Below are 16,150 nucleotides of genomic sequence, written 5' to 3'. Positions count from 1 at the left end.
TGTTAGTAAGGAGAGAAGCCCTGGACTGGTCTCCATGTTGCAGGAAAGCTCTATCACTTATATAATCCGTTTTCGGCCAGATCCTATGGTGTAGAGCGTCTGGTACACTTCATGTGGGGTGGTCTAGGGGGTGGACATGAAATTGGGCACTTAATGATTGTTTAAGGTGTTTGTAAGAAAGGAATTGACCTGGCTAAAGACTCTAGTCTGCCATAAGGGTTTGAAAATCTAGTAGCTTGCCTTCAACGAAAAAAACACCCCAATTTTGAGAGGCCTGCAAAATGCCACTGATGGAGCTGCCCTGAGTGAAGCCGTCCTGTGCAAGTGGGGAGGCCTAGCATAGGTATTGGAGGAGCGTAGACTTTATATGTCTTAGTGAGTTTACGGGTTCTAGTAAGGCAGGAGAAAGCTGTACACGTTAAACTTGGGTGGTGTTGGGTAGAACGGTCAGTAAGAAACAATGAGCAGTGCAGTAAGCCCTCCTTAAAGCCCTTATGGGTAAACCCGGTGCTATGCAGGGGGCGGTCAGACAGCCAGTGATCCACTGAAGGAGCTACGCAGCGACATAGTAGCATGGTAAGTCCAGATGGACTAATCCACCAACAGTCAGGTGTAACTTTAGAGCGGTAAGAGCTAACCGGCGGCTCCCTGGTCCCCAAATCAGATGTGGGATGCGTCGAAGTGTCTGAAGAAGGAACGAGGGATGAGCAGGTGAAGGTTTTCAAAATAATACAATAATTGTGGTAGCACCACCATCTTCACTTGTGCCTCGTGGCTCATTACTGAAAGTGGCAGAGCAGATCAAAAAGCAAACTGGGCTCGGTTTTAGAAGGTAACTGATTCCCCGTTCAATATGGGGTCTAATTGTACATAAAGGGGAAAACACTGCTATATGTTAAAGAAACACGTCGTACAATATAAAATCTTGATCATGTGCCTACATTCTGCTTGTGTAATTTACATCCCAAATATTTTGAAGATTCTGCATGTACGGTGGCACTTAGGGATGAGCCAGATCACTGGTTCAGCCTTGGTTCGACTGCAGAACCATTTTAAGACATGGACAGAGTGGGCAATCGCCCAGCACAGCCTTCCAAGGGGTCTGACCTCTGCTCAGCCTTCACAAGAACGACCAGTGGCCCATTGCACCAGCAGAGTTTGCTGGGGTGGGTGATGCTTGTTCTACCAGAAGACAGTGCCTTTTCTCTTCTCTCTGCTGAGACAAATCCCCCGGTACACAATGCTTTCCGATACTCATGACGTGCCCCTCTCGTCTGAATTTAGGAATTGTCCCACCTTGTTCTTCTCTTTCTTATGCCTCCAGTTCTTAGCAAGAATCCTTTGAATCAGTTGTTGTGTATCTCCCATCTAATCTCAATTTCATCTTGCTCTTTAGTTCTGTTTGTCTGGTATTCTGGGCGGATATATGACATTACAACGCATGCTTTTACATCGCATGCATTTACATTGCAGTTTTTACAACGCATACCATTACAACGCATAGCGCTTTGGGGTGCTGGATAGTGAATAGTTTAATTTACTATTCCAACTCCAGTCCCCGTCTATAGTAGGAAAGGTGTTGGATAGTAAATTAAACCTATTCCCTATCCTAGAGCGCCCCCCAGCGCAAAGCGTTGTAATGGTTTGCGTTGTAAAAGTTGCGATGTAAAAGCACTGCGTGGTAAAAGTTGCGTTGTAAAAGATGTTTCCCATTCTGGGCTCCCTGTTCTGATCTAAATGTAGAATCCTGGACGCACACCCTAGTGCCGTGAGACTACAGACAATCTTTCGACACCTCACATCCTGACAATAGGTGTGCGACTGTCGCCAACACCATCTGATCTGCCCTATTATTTTTTTAGGTTTAACGTTGACTGGAGGTAGAGGTGAGGCAGGTGTTTTTGTTCAACTTATCTAAACTAGCAGGTGGTCACTTACCTCAATGTTTCCCAGACTGTTGGCCATAGGTTTTAAAATGTTCAGAAACATAATCAAAATGTGTAATGTTGCTGCTGCTTTCCCAACAAGAAGGTTTGGGTAAATCTGGATAGGGGTGATGTACTTGACAGCGTCGCCAAGGTCATAAATTTACTATTGAACAAGGACATATTGTGCCACCTGCATGTAGCCTATATAGAGGCAATCACATGAAGCCCAGAGTGAATATATAGTATTATGTAGAAAATAGTAAATAAATTCACAGATAAAATATAGTATTATGTAGAAAATAGTAAATAAATTCACAGATAAAATATAGTATTATGTAGAAAATAGTAAATAAATGCACTGATAAAGTAGTGGGGTATTGCCTCTCCTTCGATGTGTCTGTAAAATGTACCTTTTGTCCTGTGTTTTTGTCCTGAATATCGACCATTGTTCCTGAATTTTTGTCCTTAATTTTGGCCCTTTGTCGTGACTCTTTTACAGTCCTGTTCAGAATTAGCCTCCATGTCAGCTGGTCACCCTACGGGGGAGCCCCGATGCATGTGCCACCTTTGGAATAAAACATTACCGCTTTTGGTAGCAGGTTTGCATTTCTTTCCTGTGTGGACCGTCCATGCAGACTTTTGGAGACTGCTCCCTAGTAGTTCCCATTTTGAGGTTGTCCCAAACATTATTCATGGCCAGCCTCCGACACCCCCAGAACACCCTTTTGTACTGCCTTCTTCCCCTAAACACAGCAGAGCATTTACACCAGGGACACGGCAGCAGAGCGTTAACACCAGGAGCGTGGGAGCAGAGCGTTAACACCAGGAGAGCGGCAGCAGAGAGTTAACACCAGGAGCGCGGCAGCAGAGCGTTAACACCAGGAGCGCGACAGCAGAGCGTTAACACCAGGAGCGTGGCAGCAGAGCATTAACACCAGGAGCACGGCAGCAGAGCGTTAACACCAGGAGCACGGCAGCAGAGCGTTAACACCAGGAGCACGGCAGCAGAGCGTTAACACCAGGAGCGCGGCAGCAGAGCGTTAACACCAGGAGCGCGGCAGCAGACCGTTAACACCAGGAGAGCGGCAGCAGAGCGTTAACACAAGGAGCGCGGCAGCAGAGCATTAACACCAGGAGCGCGGCAGCAGAGCGTTAACACCAGGAGCGCGGCAGCAGAGCGTTAACACCAGGAGCGCGGCAGCAGAGCATTAACACCAGGAGCGCGGCAGCAGAGCGTTAACACCAGGAGCGCGGCAGCAGAGCATTAACACCAGGAGCGCGGCAGCAGAGCATTAACACCAGGAGCGCGGCAGCAGAGCGTTAACACCAGGAGCGTGGCAGCAGAGCATTAACACCAGGAGCACGGCAGCAGAGCGTTAACACCAGGAGCACGGCAGCAGAGCGTTAACACCAGGAGCACGGCAGCAGAGCGTTAACACCAGGAGCGCGGCAGCAGAGCGTTAACACCAGGAGCGCGGCAGCAGACCGTTAACACCAGGAGAGCGGCAGCAGAGCGTTAACACAAGGAGCGCGGCAGCAGAGCGTTAACACCAGGAGCGCGGCCGCAGAGCGTTAACACAAGGAGCGCGGCAGCAGAGCGTTAACACCAGGAGCGCGGCAGCAGAGCGTTAACACCAGGAGCGCTGCAGCAGACCGTTAACACCAGGAGCGTGGCCGCAGAGCGTTAACACAAGGAGCGCGGCAGCAGAGCGTTAACACCAGGAGCGCGGCAGCAGAGCGTTAACACCAGGAGCGCAGCAGCAGAGCGTTAACACAAGGAGCGCGGCAGCAGAGCATTAACACCAGGAGCACGGCAGCAGAGCGTTAACACCAGGAGCGCGGCAGCAGAGCATTAACACCAGGAGCACGGCAGCAGAGCGTTAACACCAGGAGCGCGGCAGCAGAATGTTAACAATAGGAACACGTCAGCAGAGCATTAACATCAGGAGCGTGGCAGCAGAGCGTTAACACCAGGAGCGTGGCAGCAGAGCGATAACACCAGGAGCGCGGCAGCAGAGCGATAACACCAGTAGCGCGGCAGCAGAGCGTTAACACAAGGAGCGCGACAGCAGAGCGTTAACACAAGGAGCGCGGCAGCAGAGCGTTGACACCAGGAGAGTGGCAGCAGAGCGTTAACACCAGGAGCACGGCAGCAGAGCGTTAACACCAGGAGCGCGGCAGCAGAGCGTTAACACCAGGAGCACGGCAGCAGAGCGTTAACACCAGGAACATGGCAAAAGAGCCTTAACAACAGGAGCGTGGCAGCAGAGCGTTAGCACCAGAAGCACGGCAGCAGAGCGTTAACACCAGGAGCGCGGCAGCAGAGCATTAACACCAGGAGCGTGGCAGCAGAGCATGAACACCAGGAACACGGCAGCAGAGCGTTAACACCAGGAGCGCGGCAGCAGAGCATTAACACCAGGAGCGCAGCAATAGAGCATGAACACCAGTAACACGGCAGCAGAGCGTTAACACCAGGAGCGCTGCAGCAGAGCATTAACACCAGGAGCGCAGCAATAGAGCATGAACACCAGGAACACGGCAGCAGAGCGTTAACACTAGGAGTGCAGCAACAGAGCATTAACACCAGGAGCGCGGCAGCAGAGCGTTAACACCAGGAGCGCGGCAGCAGAGCATTAACACCAGGAGCGCAGCAATAGAGCATGAACACCAGGGACACGGCAGCAGAGCGTTAACACTAGGAGTGCAGCAACAGAGGATAAACACCAGGAGCACGGCAGTAGAGCGTTAACACCAAGAGCATGGCAGCAGAGCGTTAACACCAGGAGCGCGGCAGCAGAGCGTTAACACCAGGAGCGCGGCAGCGGAGCGTTAACATCAGGAGCGCGGCAGCAGAGCGTTAAAACCAGGAGTGCGACAGCAGAGTGTTAACACCAGGAGCGCGGCAGCAGAGCCTTAACACCACGAGCGCGGCAGCAGAGCGTTAACACCAGGAGCGCGGCAGCAGAGCATTAACACCAGGAGCGCGGCAGCAGAGCATTAACACCAGGAGCGCGGCAGCAGAGCATTAACACCAGGAGCGCGGCAGCAGAGCGTTAACATCAGGAGCGCGGCAGCAGAGCATTAACACCAGGAGCGCGTCAGCAGAGCGTTAACACCAGGAGCACGGCAGCAGAGCGTTAACACCAGGAGCACGGCAGCAGAGCGTTAACACTAGGAGTGCAGCAACAGAGCATTAACACCAGGAGCGCGGCAGCAGAGCGTTAACACCAGGAGCACGGCAGCAGAGCATTAACACCAGGAGCGCGGCAGCAGAGCATTAACACCAGGAGCGCGGCAGCAGAGCATTAACACAAGGAGCGCGGCAGCAGAGCGTTAACACCAGGAGCGTGGCAGCAGAGCATTAACACCAGGAGCGCGGCAGCAGAGCATTAACACCAGGAGCGCGGCAGCAGAGCATTAACACAAGGAGCGCGGCAGCAGAGCGTTAACACCAGGAGCACAGCAGCAGAGCGTTAACACCAGGAGCGTGGCAGCAGAGCATTAACACCAGGAGCGCGGCAGCAGAGCATTAACACCAGGAGCGCGGCAGCAGAGCGTTATCACCAGGAGCACGGCAGCAGAGCGTTAACACTAGGAGTGCAGCAACAGAGCGTTAACACCAGGAGCACGGCAGCAGAGCGTTAACACCAGGAGCGCGGCCGCAGAGCATTAACACCAGGAGCGCGGCGGCAGAGCGTTAACATCAGGAGCGCGGCAGCAGAGCGTTAACACCAGGAGCGCGGCAGCAGAGCATTAACACCAGGAGCACGGCAGCAGAGCGTTAACACCAGGAGCACGGCAGCAGAGCATTAACACCAGCAGTGCGACAGCAGAGCGTTAACACCAGGAGCACAGCAGCAGAGCGTTAACACCAGGAGCGCGGCAGCAGAGCATTAACACCAGGAGTGCGACAGCAGAGGGTTAACACCAGGAGCACAGCAGCAGAGCGTTAACACCAGGGGCATGGCAGCAGAGCGTTAACACCAGGAACGCGGCAGCAGAGCGTTAACACCTGGAGCGCGGCAGCAGAGCGTTAACACCAGGAGCACGGCAGCAGAGCGTTAACACCAGGGGCATGGCAGCAGAGCGTTAACACCAGGAGTGTGGCAGCAGAGCGTTAACACCAGGGGCATGGCAGCAGAGCGTTAACACCAGGGGCATGGCAGCAGAGCGTTAACACCAGGAGCGCGGCAGCAGAGCGTTAACACCAGGAGCACGGCAGCAGAGCGTTAACACCAGGGGCATGGCAGCAGAGCGTTAACACCAGGAGCGTGGCAGCAGAGCGTTAACACCAGGGGCATGGCAGCAGAGCGTTAACACCAGGGGCATGGCAGCAGAGCGCTAACACCAGGAGCACGGCAGCAGAGCGTTAACACCAGGAACGCGGCAGCAGAGCGTTAACACCTGGAGCACTGCAGCAGAGCGTTAACACCAGGAGCGCGGCAGCAGAGCGCTAACACCAGGAGCGCGGCAGCAGAGCGCTAACACCAGGAGCGCGGCAGCAGAGCGCTAACACCAGGAGCGCGGCAGCAGAGCGTTATCACCAGGAGCGCGGCAGCGGACGTTAACACCAGGAGCGCGGCAGCAGAGCGCTAACACCAGGAGCGCGGCAGCAGAGCGTTATCACCAGGAGCACGGCAGCAGAGCGTTAACACCAGGAACGCGGCAGCAGAGCGTTAACACCTGGAGCACTGCAGCAGAGCGTTAACACCAGGAGCGCGGCAGCAGAGCGCTAACACCAGGAGCGCGGCAGCAGAGCGCTAACACCAGGAGCGCGGCAGCAGAGCGCTAACACCAGGAGCGCGGCAGCAGAGCGTTATCACCAGGAGCGCGGCAGCAGAGCGTTAACACCAGGAGCGCGGCAGCAGAGCATTAACACCAGGAGCGCGGCAGCAGAGCATTAACACAAGGAGCGCGGCAGCAGAGCGTTAACACCAGGAGCGTGGCAGCAGAGCATTAACACCAGGAGCGCGGCAGCAGAGCATTAACACCAGGAGCGCGGCAGCAGAGCATTAACACAAGGAGCGCGGCAGCAGAGCGTTAACACCAGGAGCACAGCAGCAGAGCGTTAACACCAGGAGCGTGGCAGCAGAGCATTAACACCAGGAGCGCGGCAGCAGAGCATTAACACCAGGAGCGCGGCAGCAGAGCGTTATCACCAGGAGCACGGCAGCAGAGCGTTAACACTAGGAGTGCAGCAACAGAGCGTTAACACCAGGAGCACGGCAGCAGAGCGTTAACACCAGGAGCGCGGCCGCAGAGCATTAACACCAGGAGCGCGGCGGCAGAGCGTTAACATCAGGAGCGCGGCAGCAGAGCGTTAACACCAGGAGCGCGGCAGCAGAGCATTAACACCAGGAGCACGGCAGCAGAGCGTTAACACCAGGAGCACGGCAGCAGAGCATTAACACCAGCAGTGCGACAGCAGAGCGTTAACACCAGGAGCACAGCAGCAGAGCGTTAACACCAGGAGCGCGGCAGCAGAGCATTAACACCAGGAGTGCGACAGCAGAGCGTTAACACCAGGAGCACAGCAGCAGAGCGTTAACACCAGGGGCATGGCAGCAGAGCGTTAACACCAGGAACGCGGCAGCAGAGCGTTAACACCTGGAGCGCGGCAGCAGAGCGTTAACACCAGGAGCACGGCAGCAGAGCGTTAACACCAGGGGCATGGCAGCAGAGCGTTAACACCAGGAGTGTGGCAGCAGAGCGTTAACACCAGGGGCATGGCAGCAGAGCGTTAACACCAGGGGCATGGCAGCAGAGCGTTAACACCAGGAGCGCGGCAGCAGAGCGTTAACACCAGGAGCACGGCAGCAGAGCGTTAACACCAGGGGCATGGCAGCAGAGCGTTAACACCAGGAGCGTGGCAGCAGAGCGTTAACACCAGGGGCATGGCAGCAGAGCGTTAACACCAGGGGCATGGCAGCAGAGCGCTAACACCAGGAGCACGGCAGCAGAGCGTTAACACCAGGAACGCGGCAGCAGAGCGTTAACACCTGGAGCACTGCAGCAGAGCGTTAACACCAGGAGCGCGGCAGCAGAGCGCTAACACCAGGAGCGCGGCAGCAGAGCGCTAACACCAGGAGCGCGGCAGCAGAGCGCTAACACCAGGAGCGCGGCAGCAGAGCGTTATCACCAGGAGCGCGGCAGCGGACGTTAACACCAGGAGCGCGGCAGCAGAGCGCTAACACCAGGAGCGCGGCAGCAGAGCGTTATCACCAGGAGCACGGCAGCAGAGCGTTAACACCAGGAACGCGGCAGCAGAGCGTTAACACCTGGAGCACTGCAGCAGAGCGTTAACACCAGGAGCGCGGCAGCAGAGCGCTAACACCAGGAGCGCGGCAGCAGAGCGCTAACACCAGGAGCGCGGCAGCAGAGCGCTAACACCAGGAGCGCGGCAGCAGAGCGTTATCACCAGGAGCGCGGCAGCGGACGTTAACACCATCCAGCTGCAAGAGTACAAGGGCTTGAGCAGCAGTCTGGACTCTTGTCCTGAAATAAACAGTTTCACTTTCTTTAGCAGCGAGAGCTGGTGAGAGGGCGTCTTTGTTTTCTTGGTAATGTGTTCCTTGAGGGTGAGGCTGGTGTCAGAATGAATCAAAGTGGCTTGGCGCTGGGTGAAAGCTGAGGTTCAGCTCTGTCCCGGCTCATGTTATTGAGCCAGGTGTGGACTAGTTGTTGCTTGTTTTAATTCAGTTTCACTGGTTATGTTTCAGGCAGGAGCTGGGCCTCTGGCTCCACCGCCACGCAAGCAGCATCTGAAGCGTTGGATGTCTAGAGCGCAAGCGACCTTCAGGGAGAGGATGTGGCCTAACGGCTTGAGCGGTCGAACTCAAATCTGGGGAACCAGGTTCGAGTCTCGGCAGGGGCGCTCAACATCCTGTGATTCTGAGCAAATCACTTAATCTCCCCGTGCCTAACAAAAAGGAATGTGTCCGTCTGTAACGCAACTAGTTCTCATGTAAAGTGTTCTGATACCTGATATTGTAGGGTCAAGTTTGTGCTATATAATACTCAGAGAAAAAAAATTCCCAAATATAAATTACAGTTGTGTGTCATCAGCAGACTGTTGAATTTTGTGATTCGCCTGTAGGTCCTGCAGTGGTCACATATTTATTAAGGAACAATAATAATCTAAAATTATTATAATTATTATTATTATCTAATGAATACCTTGCAATCACCACATCAACATGTTCCACCTCCACCTCGGCATTACCCAAGGCCTCCACGAATGAAACATTTTCCTGCCCTCCGGGGCATCCCCTCAAGAGCTGAGACTGCGTGTATGTTATACCTTCCGGCTTTAATTTTTTAACCACTTTAATATTGATCCCACACGTAGCTTGGACCTTTGACGGCACGCACCTCATGTATAATGCAGCCCCTTGTATTTTTTTTATCTACTTGCTTTGTTTTTTCCCACATGTAGCTTGACCTATATACTGCATGCCCCTCCCTTACAATGTATTCCAAACGTTCCCAATGTGATTCCTCCCATCCTTATGCTTTGTGTTCCTCCCCCCTTAATCTTGTAAAGGGCTCTGATACCCTCACGGGTCTGGTTCGCGCTCTATAAAATTATAAAATAAATAAATAAATAAAACGTCAGTCTCACAGACATGGTTTGGTTGTAAATGTTTGATGCATCCAACACGCTGCGTTTGATGACGTTTAGTTTTGTTATATGGCCCAAGCAATGGGTGTGGCCAAGTGGCTTTGTTGTGGGTAAATTCCAACTTTCTGAGCCCTTTTTTCGATTGTCTGATATCCACCGCTTGAACCGATTTTTATTGTATGGAGCAGATAAGGCCACTGTATCATGGATTCTGATAGGCACTTCCATCTCTTCTCACTCCATCTTTGTCATTGCAGGTCCTCCAAGCATTGCTGCCGAGAGCAAGTACTCCAGGGATCAGGACGCAGACCTTCAGAAGAAGTTTCAAGATTTGGTGGCCCGAGTCGGCGGGAAGGAGAGCTTCCTGTTGGTGGGGATGCTGTGTCCGTCTTCCGAAACAGCGGAGAAGGTGAAACTCTTCCAGGAGGTGGCTCAGGACCTTTTTGATGACAAGAGATGCCCTGTGGAGGGCAGTTCTTGTGCTCACAGCACTAAGGGAAATGGTACATCCTCACAACAGCCCAATGCGGGGAACCCCGGGCCATCATTGAAGCCATGCACTCAACTTGAGAAGCCCCAAGCCTTCCCGTTCCCTGTCATCCTTATCGTGTTCAAGCTCCAGTTCATCAAAGACAGGACTAGTAAGGTGCTGATCAGGGAGATTCTGAAAGACATCCGGGTGAGGTGCAAGGGAGTCACACCGGCCATTGTAGGCATTGCGTACAGCGAAGAGGAGGCTTCCGAGGAGCAAGAACAGACTTCCCTTAGCAAACTCTCCCGCTATCTAAAAGAAACCTTCCACCTTGATGCTGGTAGTGGCTGTTCTCCGCTGGCCTGTGTCTGCTTCTATGTGAAATCCAGGCCCGATTCCATTATAGGCGTCAAAAAATGCATCTGCGGGGTGCTGAGACACCAGCACAGGGAGACAAAGCACTGATATGTCGATGTGATGGAGACCATTGTCCTAGGTCGAGGTAGGACCTTGCGTGGAGCAATGACGAATGAGAAGATGTCCTCAACTGAGCATCTTCTGAACTGCTTATTGACTTCCTGGACCAATGAGAACCAAAAGACACCATCAATGGAGCATCTAATGAAGTGTGCGTAGAGGGGCTGGAGCAATGAGAACGTAAAGACACCATCATCGAAGAATCTTCTGACCTGTGTGTTGTGGAGCTGGACCAACGAGAACGTGAAGACTCCATCATCAAAGAATCTTCTGACCTGTACGTAGAAGACCTGGATCAATGAGAACGTAAAGACTCCATCATCGAAGAATCTTCTGACCTGTACGTAGAAGACCTGGATCAAAGAGAACGTAAAGACTCAATCATCGAAGAATCTTTTGACCTGTACGTAGAAGACCTGGACCAATGAGAACGTAAAAACTCCATCATCGAAGAATCTTCTGACCTGTACGTAGAAGACCTGGATCAATGAGAACGTGAAGTCTCCATCATCGAAGAATCTTCTGACCTGTACGTAGAAGACCTGGATCAATGAGAACGTGAAGTCTCCATCATCGAAGAATCTTCTGACCTGTACGTAGAAGACCTGGACCAACGAGAACGTAAAGACACCATCATCAGAGCATCTATTGAAGTGTGCGTAGGGGGTCTGAAGCAATATGAACCAACAAGCGTCATTGATGGAGCTTTCTCTGACCTGTGTGAGCAGAACCTCTGTCAGGCACAACCAAAAGACATTTTGTAAAACTCTAATACATTTAAATGGCCATAGTCAAACCATGGCTCCTCTGTTATGCTCAATATTTGTTACAAATCTTCCAGCATGTTTAGGTGCTGTCAGAGTGCTTCCCCAGAGCTGACGGATACACAGGTACAAACAGTGTATGATGCGGATGAGTTGGTATTGTTACCTTGTACCCTAGTTGACTTGCAGTGATTGAGAAGAGCATTGACAATCTACTGTAATGAAAATAATTTATCAAGAGATAAGAGCAAGATCAAATCTGTAATACTTTCAAAAGGAATGATGGAAAAAGATATGGAAGTATTTTGGAGCAACTGTTATCAAGGCATTTGGTTTAAGGAGAACTCGATTCGCAAGACTAATACAAAAAAAAATTACAGACAAGGGTTACGCCAAACACTCTGATCTGAATCCATTTTTTTGCTTGACGTACGCCAAGACCACAAGATGAAAACTCCTCCAATGTGAATTTACAGTGCTACGTGTTGTAATGTAAACCTTATGACTGCTTTAGAACATATTGAAAGTAATATATGTACACCTCAACTGTGTATTTGGGCTGTAATGCAGGCAATAAGTTTTGAATGAGGGTTAAGAGGCATCAGGGTGGGTTCCTACATGAGACTGCGTGATAACGAAATCCCAAAGTAAGTGGAGAGCTCATTTTTAGGGGTATAGTGGGGCATAAGCGTCAGAATACTCAATTCTTTACGGGGATACACCTTTCAACTGTTACACTAGGAGAGTCGGCCTCTGATCTAGTGCTTTGTAATAAGAAATGTACAGCAACATCACAAGCAAAAGATATGTCTGTATTGACAAATGTGGGAGCGATCCAAACGTATATATGTCAAAAGCAGTAATAGATGAGTTACCGCTGTAGCCCATGCCAAACTTTTATTCAGGTATAAACTTCTTTTATATCAGTTATAAAGACTTCCTGCTACATTTTATGTATGTACAGGAATTTATATAGCGCAAATCACCGAGCGGTTTCTAAGCGCTTGCTTAGGGAACCCGTCCTGGTATTCCCCTGTGAGATAACCCCGGCAGGGTATCCGCAAGGTGAAAGCCAGGCATCCTGCCGCGAGGGGCCGTGGTGGAGATTAAGCAAGCTATTGCCCAGAGTCGCAGAGTGTGAACCCGTGAATCGAGTAGGCACCGGAGCGAGAATTGTCAAGTCCGTGGACATTTTTTTTAGGACTCAAGACCCCGCCGAGCCGGGAATTGAACCCTGGTCCCGGGCTGACCTCTGCTTCCAGGTCTGCCTCCTCTAACCAGTGAGCCACACTTCTCCACGTATGTCTATGTTTATTTAAAAATTAAACAGCAGCCTTAAACCACATCTAAAGCTAAGGTTGCTATCACTTAGTTGCATCAAACAGACACAAGGTGATGGGAGGAATGCTTGCAATTTGTCTAACCACTGCCGATCTCTCAGGGTAGCAATCCAACCCCTCTTCATTTGCCCACCATGCCACCTTAGTTTGGACCCAGCCATATGCAAATCACTCTTGGTACCCGGCTCCAATGGGAACAGTCCAGTCGGAACTGCCAAGCCAGGAACTCTCTGAACCAGAACACAAGCAATCCAAGACCAGTTTCACACTTAATGGGGCTCGTCAGTTGGGCATAGCTTAGGTCTAGTGGCACGGTGCACACAGGAGCCACGTTTGGACATACCTCTCTCACTTAGGGCAACACGCAGCAGCGTACAAAAAGGTGATGGATGGAATGCTTGAATTAACCACAGCCACTGGCAATTACTCGGGCCACATCCCAGTTTGTTATTTTACACACCATGCCACCTCAGTTTGGACCCAACCATAGGCAACTCAGCCTTTACCCTGTTCCAATGAAAACATTTCAGCCCGAACTGCCAGTTTAGGTCCTCCGTGAACCACACACATGCAACCCAAGACCAGTTTTGCCCTGATTATGGCTTATCAGCCAGGTATAGCTTGGTGCCAGTGGCACAGTGTGCATGTGGAACGCATCAGAGCATACCCTCCCCACTTAGGGCGGTACAGCAAACACACAAAAGGTGATGGAAGGAATGCTTGCAATTTGTCTAACCACTGGCGACTGCTTAGGGTAGCATTACAACCCATCGTTCTTTTGACCACCATGCCACCCCAGTTTGGACCCAATCAGATGCAAATTAGTTTTGAACCTTCTCCAATTGGAATAGTCCAGTCTGAACTGCCAGGCCGAGTCGTCCCTGAAACGGACCACGAGCAACCTAAGAGTGGTTTCACCCTTTTTAAAGCTCCTCGGTTGGGTGTAGCTTGGTTCTAGTGGCAAGGCGTGTACGGGACCCACGTCTATCACTTAGCTGCAAAATACAGTTAATGCTAGGCATTATTACCTAATACAGGTTAAACATGAAAATGACATTATGACTTATTATAAAGAGGCCGAGACCTCATTGATCAGCTACAATAGTACCAGGCAGGATATGTTTTAACTTAATTTTGGTGCAATTACTTGCTTCCTAAGTCATTGGAGCTTGGACAGCTATCATATAATGATGAGATATCCCTGTCAAGCAAGCTCCCAGTACAAGCCATTGTGCATTGTATATTTATTTTTGATAGTAAATATGTACTTTTTGGCAGCAAAAGTAAAGATTATAACTGCATTCTAACAGTACCTGCAAAAGACTTGCAAATGTTTTAAAACTTTTTTATTAGAATGAACAATTTTTCTATGCACAATCTGTGAAGGATGATTGTTTTATTTTTTATGTATGTTTGTCTGGCTCTCCATTAAAAAAAACTATGATGAAATAAAGAAAAGTTGGTCTAATGGATTTGTCATGTGATAAGGGGGAATACATGGAAATAATATTAGGAACAGAGGTTGCAAAGACTTCCCAGTGAGTGCCAGGGGAGGAGGGACCGGTAGGAAACCCCTGCACTATCTGTGGGAGGAGGTGAATGCTAAGAAAGACAGGCACTTTGAAGGAAACTGAACAAACATTGGTGGCTAGGGGACCCGTTTGTCGCAGAATCACCTGTTGCTATAAGTGACAGAAGAATTAGCACATTTTCAGTTGCCCACCTCAAGAAATGGTTCGCCACCAGTTGGAACCACAAATATATCAACAAATGACACTATGCCCTTGGTGCCTAAGGTACCATATACTAGGGACTCATAAGGGTACCCTAGTAACCAAACTGGAGTGTACCTAAAGTACTTGCAATCAATTTAAAGAGGAAGCAGCTAGGCTGGGGTTCCTGAATAGCAGGGCCCCAGCCAGAAAAAAGTCGAAAAACAGTGAAACACCAGCAAAAAGTGGTGGCAACCATAAGAGCAGATCCTACGCTCCTACAATAGCCCTTACAGACGGCCCTACATTGAGCACGGCTCAGGTCCATGTAAGGAGTCAGGGTGAGCCCATGAGCTCGGCTGTTGGTATCAGGCAATATTTTGATAAAATTGAGACATTTTTATGAAGTTATAAAAATTAACTACACACTTAGGGGCCTATTACGATGTCTGTCGGAGTTGCCTCCGACCGACACTGTCGCGTCTCGGCCCGACTGACCTCCGGTTGGTGGTTCCGACTCCCTGATTACAATGCAACTGAATACTGTTCAGTCGTATACTCCCATCTCTCTATGGCAGCTTTGCTATGGCCGGAAACTGGCCATAATACAGGTTTCTATAAAGAAAGGGGTGTGTGTGTAAAACCCTGCACCCTGTGGCAGGCACCCGTGGGGCCTGCCACATAGTGCAGGGATCTACAGGTGGGCACCCTAGGTACCCCCTCAGCCACCAACCATAGGCTGCGGAGGCAAGGGGTCATTGATAGGGGCCCCCAAAGTCACATTCCAATAGCCTTTCCGTGTCGGGATTCTGACATTGTAATCCCGACAGCGGAGACGCTGTCCATAGGGGATTACGGTGGGGGTCCGGCCGACCGGAGGACTCCGAAAGCCGGTTGGAACCGGGTCGGTGTATGCTCTGACCGCCAACATCATATCTCCAAGGTCAGAACTCAAACCGACGTGTCGGGCAGAAAGCTTCCGACTAACGGTAGGAGGCTCTCTGTCTTTGAAATCCACCCAGGCATCTCCAGATAGTGGGAGAAGCCAAGCCCCTTTCCTGCTACTCTTTTGGTGGGAGGAAAGGCGAGAAAATTAGTACGATTAGGAGGAGGGTCCCGTGTTAGCCTCCACCAACCCTAGGACACGGCAACCAAGGTGAAGCCCTCTCTTGAAATCTACCATCTTAGGATGCTGTAGAAACAACCTTTCAGGGCTAGGTTAGTGCCACTTCCCACAGGAAGTGGTCCCTAGAGATTGTAGACACCCTAACGGTAGGTAGCTCATTGGCTACTACCTGTCTTTTCTTGTAACATCCCTAAATTCAGTATTTAGGTGGCACCCCAAGAGCTGAACATCAGATTCGACGGACAAGAGAAGACCAGGACAAAGAAGACCCGCTGCACGAGAACTGAAGCCCTGCCGCAGAAGAAAAAGGTGCCAACCCCTGTCTCCTCACAAAGTTTGGAAACATCAGGATCTCCCGGAGCTGCAGGCTACCAATAGCCGTGGTACCGAACCCCCAACAGCAAACACTGAGAAGAAGAGTCCACACTGGAGTCCCAAAATACCAGAAGCAAGCACATATCGAGGGACATCGAGACACCCCAGCCCCACTTGCTGAGTGGCACAGCGTCCCAAAATCACATCTCCAAGTTGCCTGCTCCTGACCAAGAAGACGCACAAAGCCCCGCTGACCTGTTCACTCTGCACCCGGCCCCACTGGCTCCGGCCAACCAGCTGTGTTCCCATGGTTCCCAAGCCCTTGCGACCTCGCCCCTCCCTCAAAGGAGTCCCATCGGACTTACCTGTAAGCCCTCCTGTGCAAATATACT

The 16,150-nt window shown here is 51.2% G+C and overlaps 1 protein-coding gene across 1 annotated transcript in view; it reads left to right on the top strand.

Annotated features, from left to right (window-relative positions):
* The window catches only part of LOC144797622 (uncharacterized), a 29,917-nt gene extending 15,467 nt beyond the window's left edge, over positions 1–14,450 (top strand). Inside the window, exon 2 of the mRNA XM_078668315.1 lies at positions 9,810–14,450. Coding sequence (XP_078524441.1) covers positions 9,810–10,489 — 680 coding nt within the window. The 3' untranslated portion in view covers positions 10,490–14,450. The remainder of the gene's footprint in view (positions 1–9,809) is intronic.
* Positions 14,451–16,150: the final 1,700 nt, after the last annotated feature.

This window comes from Lissotriton helveticus, chromosome 12 (genome assembly GCF_964261635.1).
Source record: "Lissotriton helveticus chromosome 12, aLisHel1.1, whole genome shotgun sequence".
Taxonomy (NCBI): Eukaryota; Metazoa; Chordata; class Amphibia; order Caudata; family Salamandridae; genus Lissotriton; species Lissotriton helveticus.
Note: the sequence above shows the minus strand (reverse complement) of the source record. Positions and strands in the feature narration are given on the sequence as shown.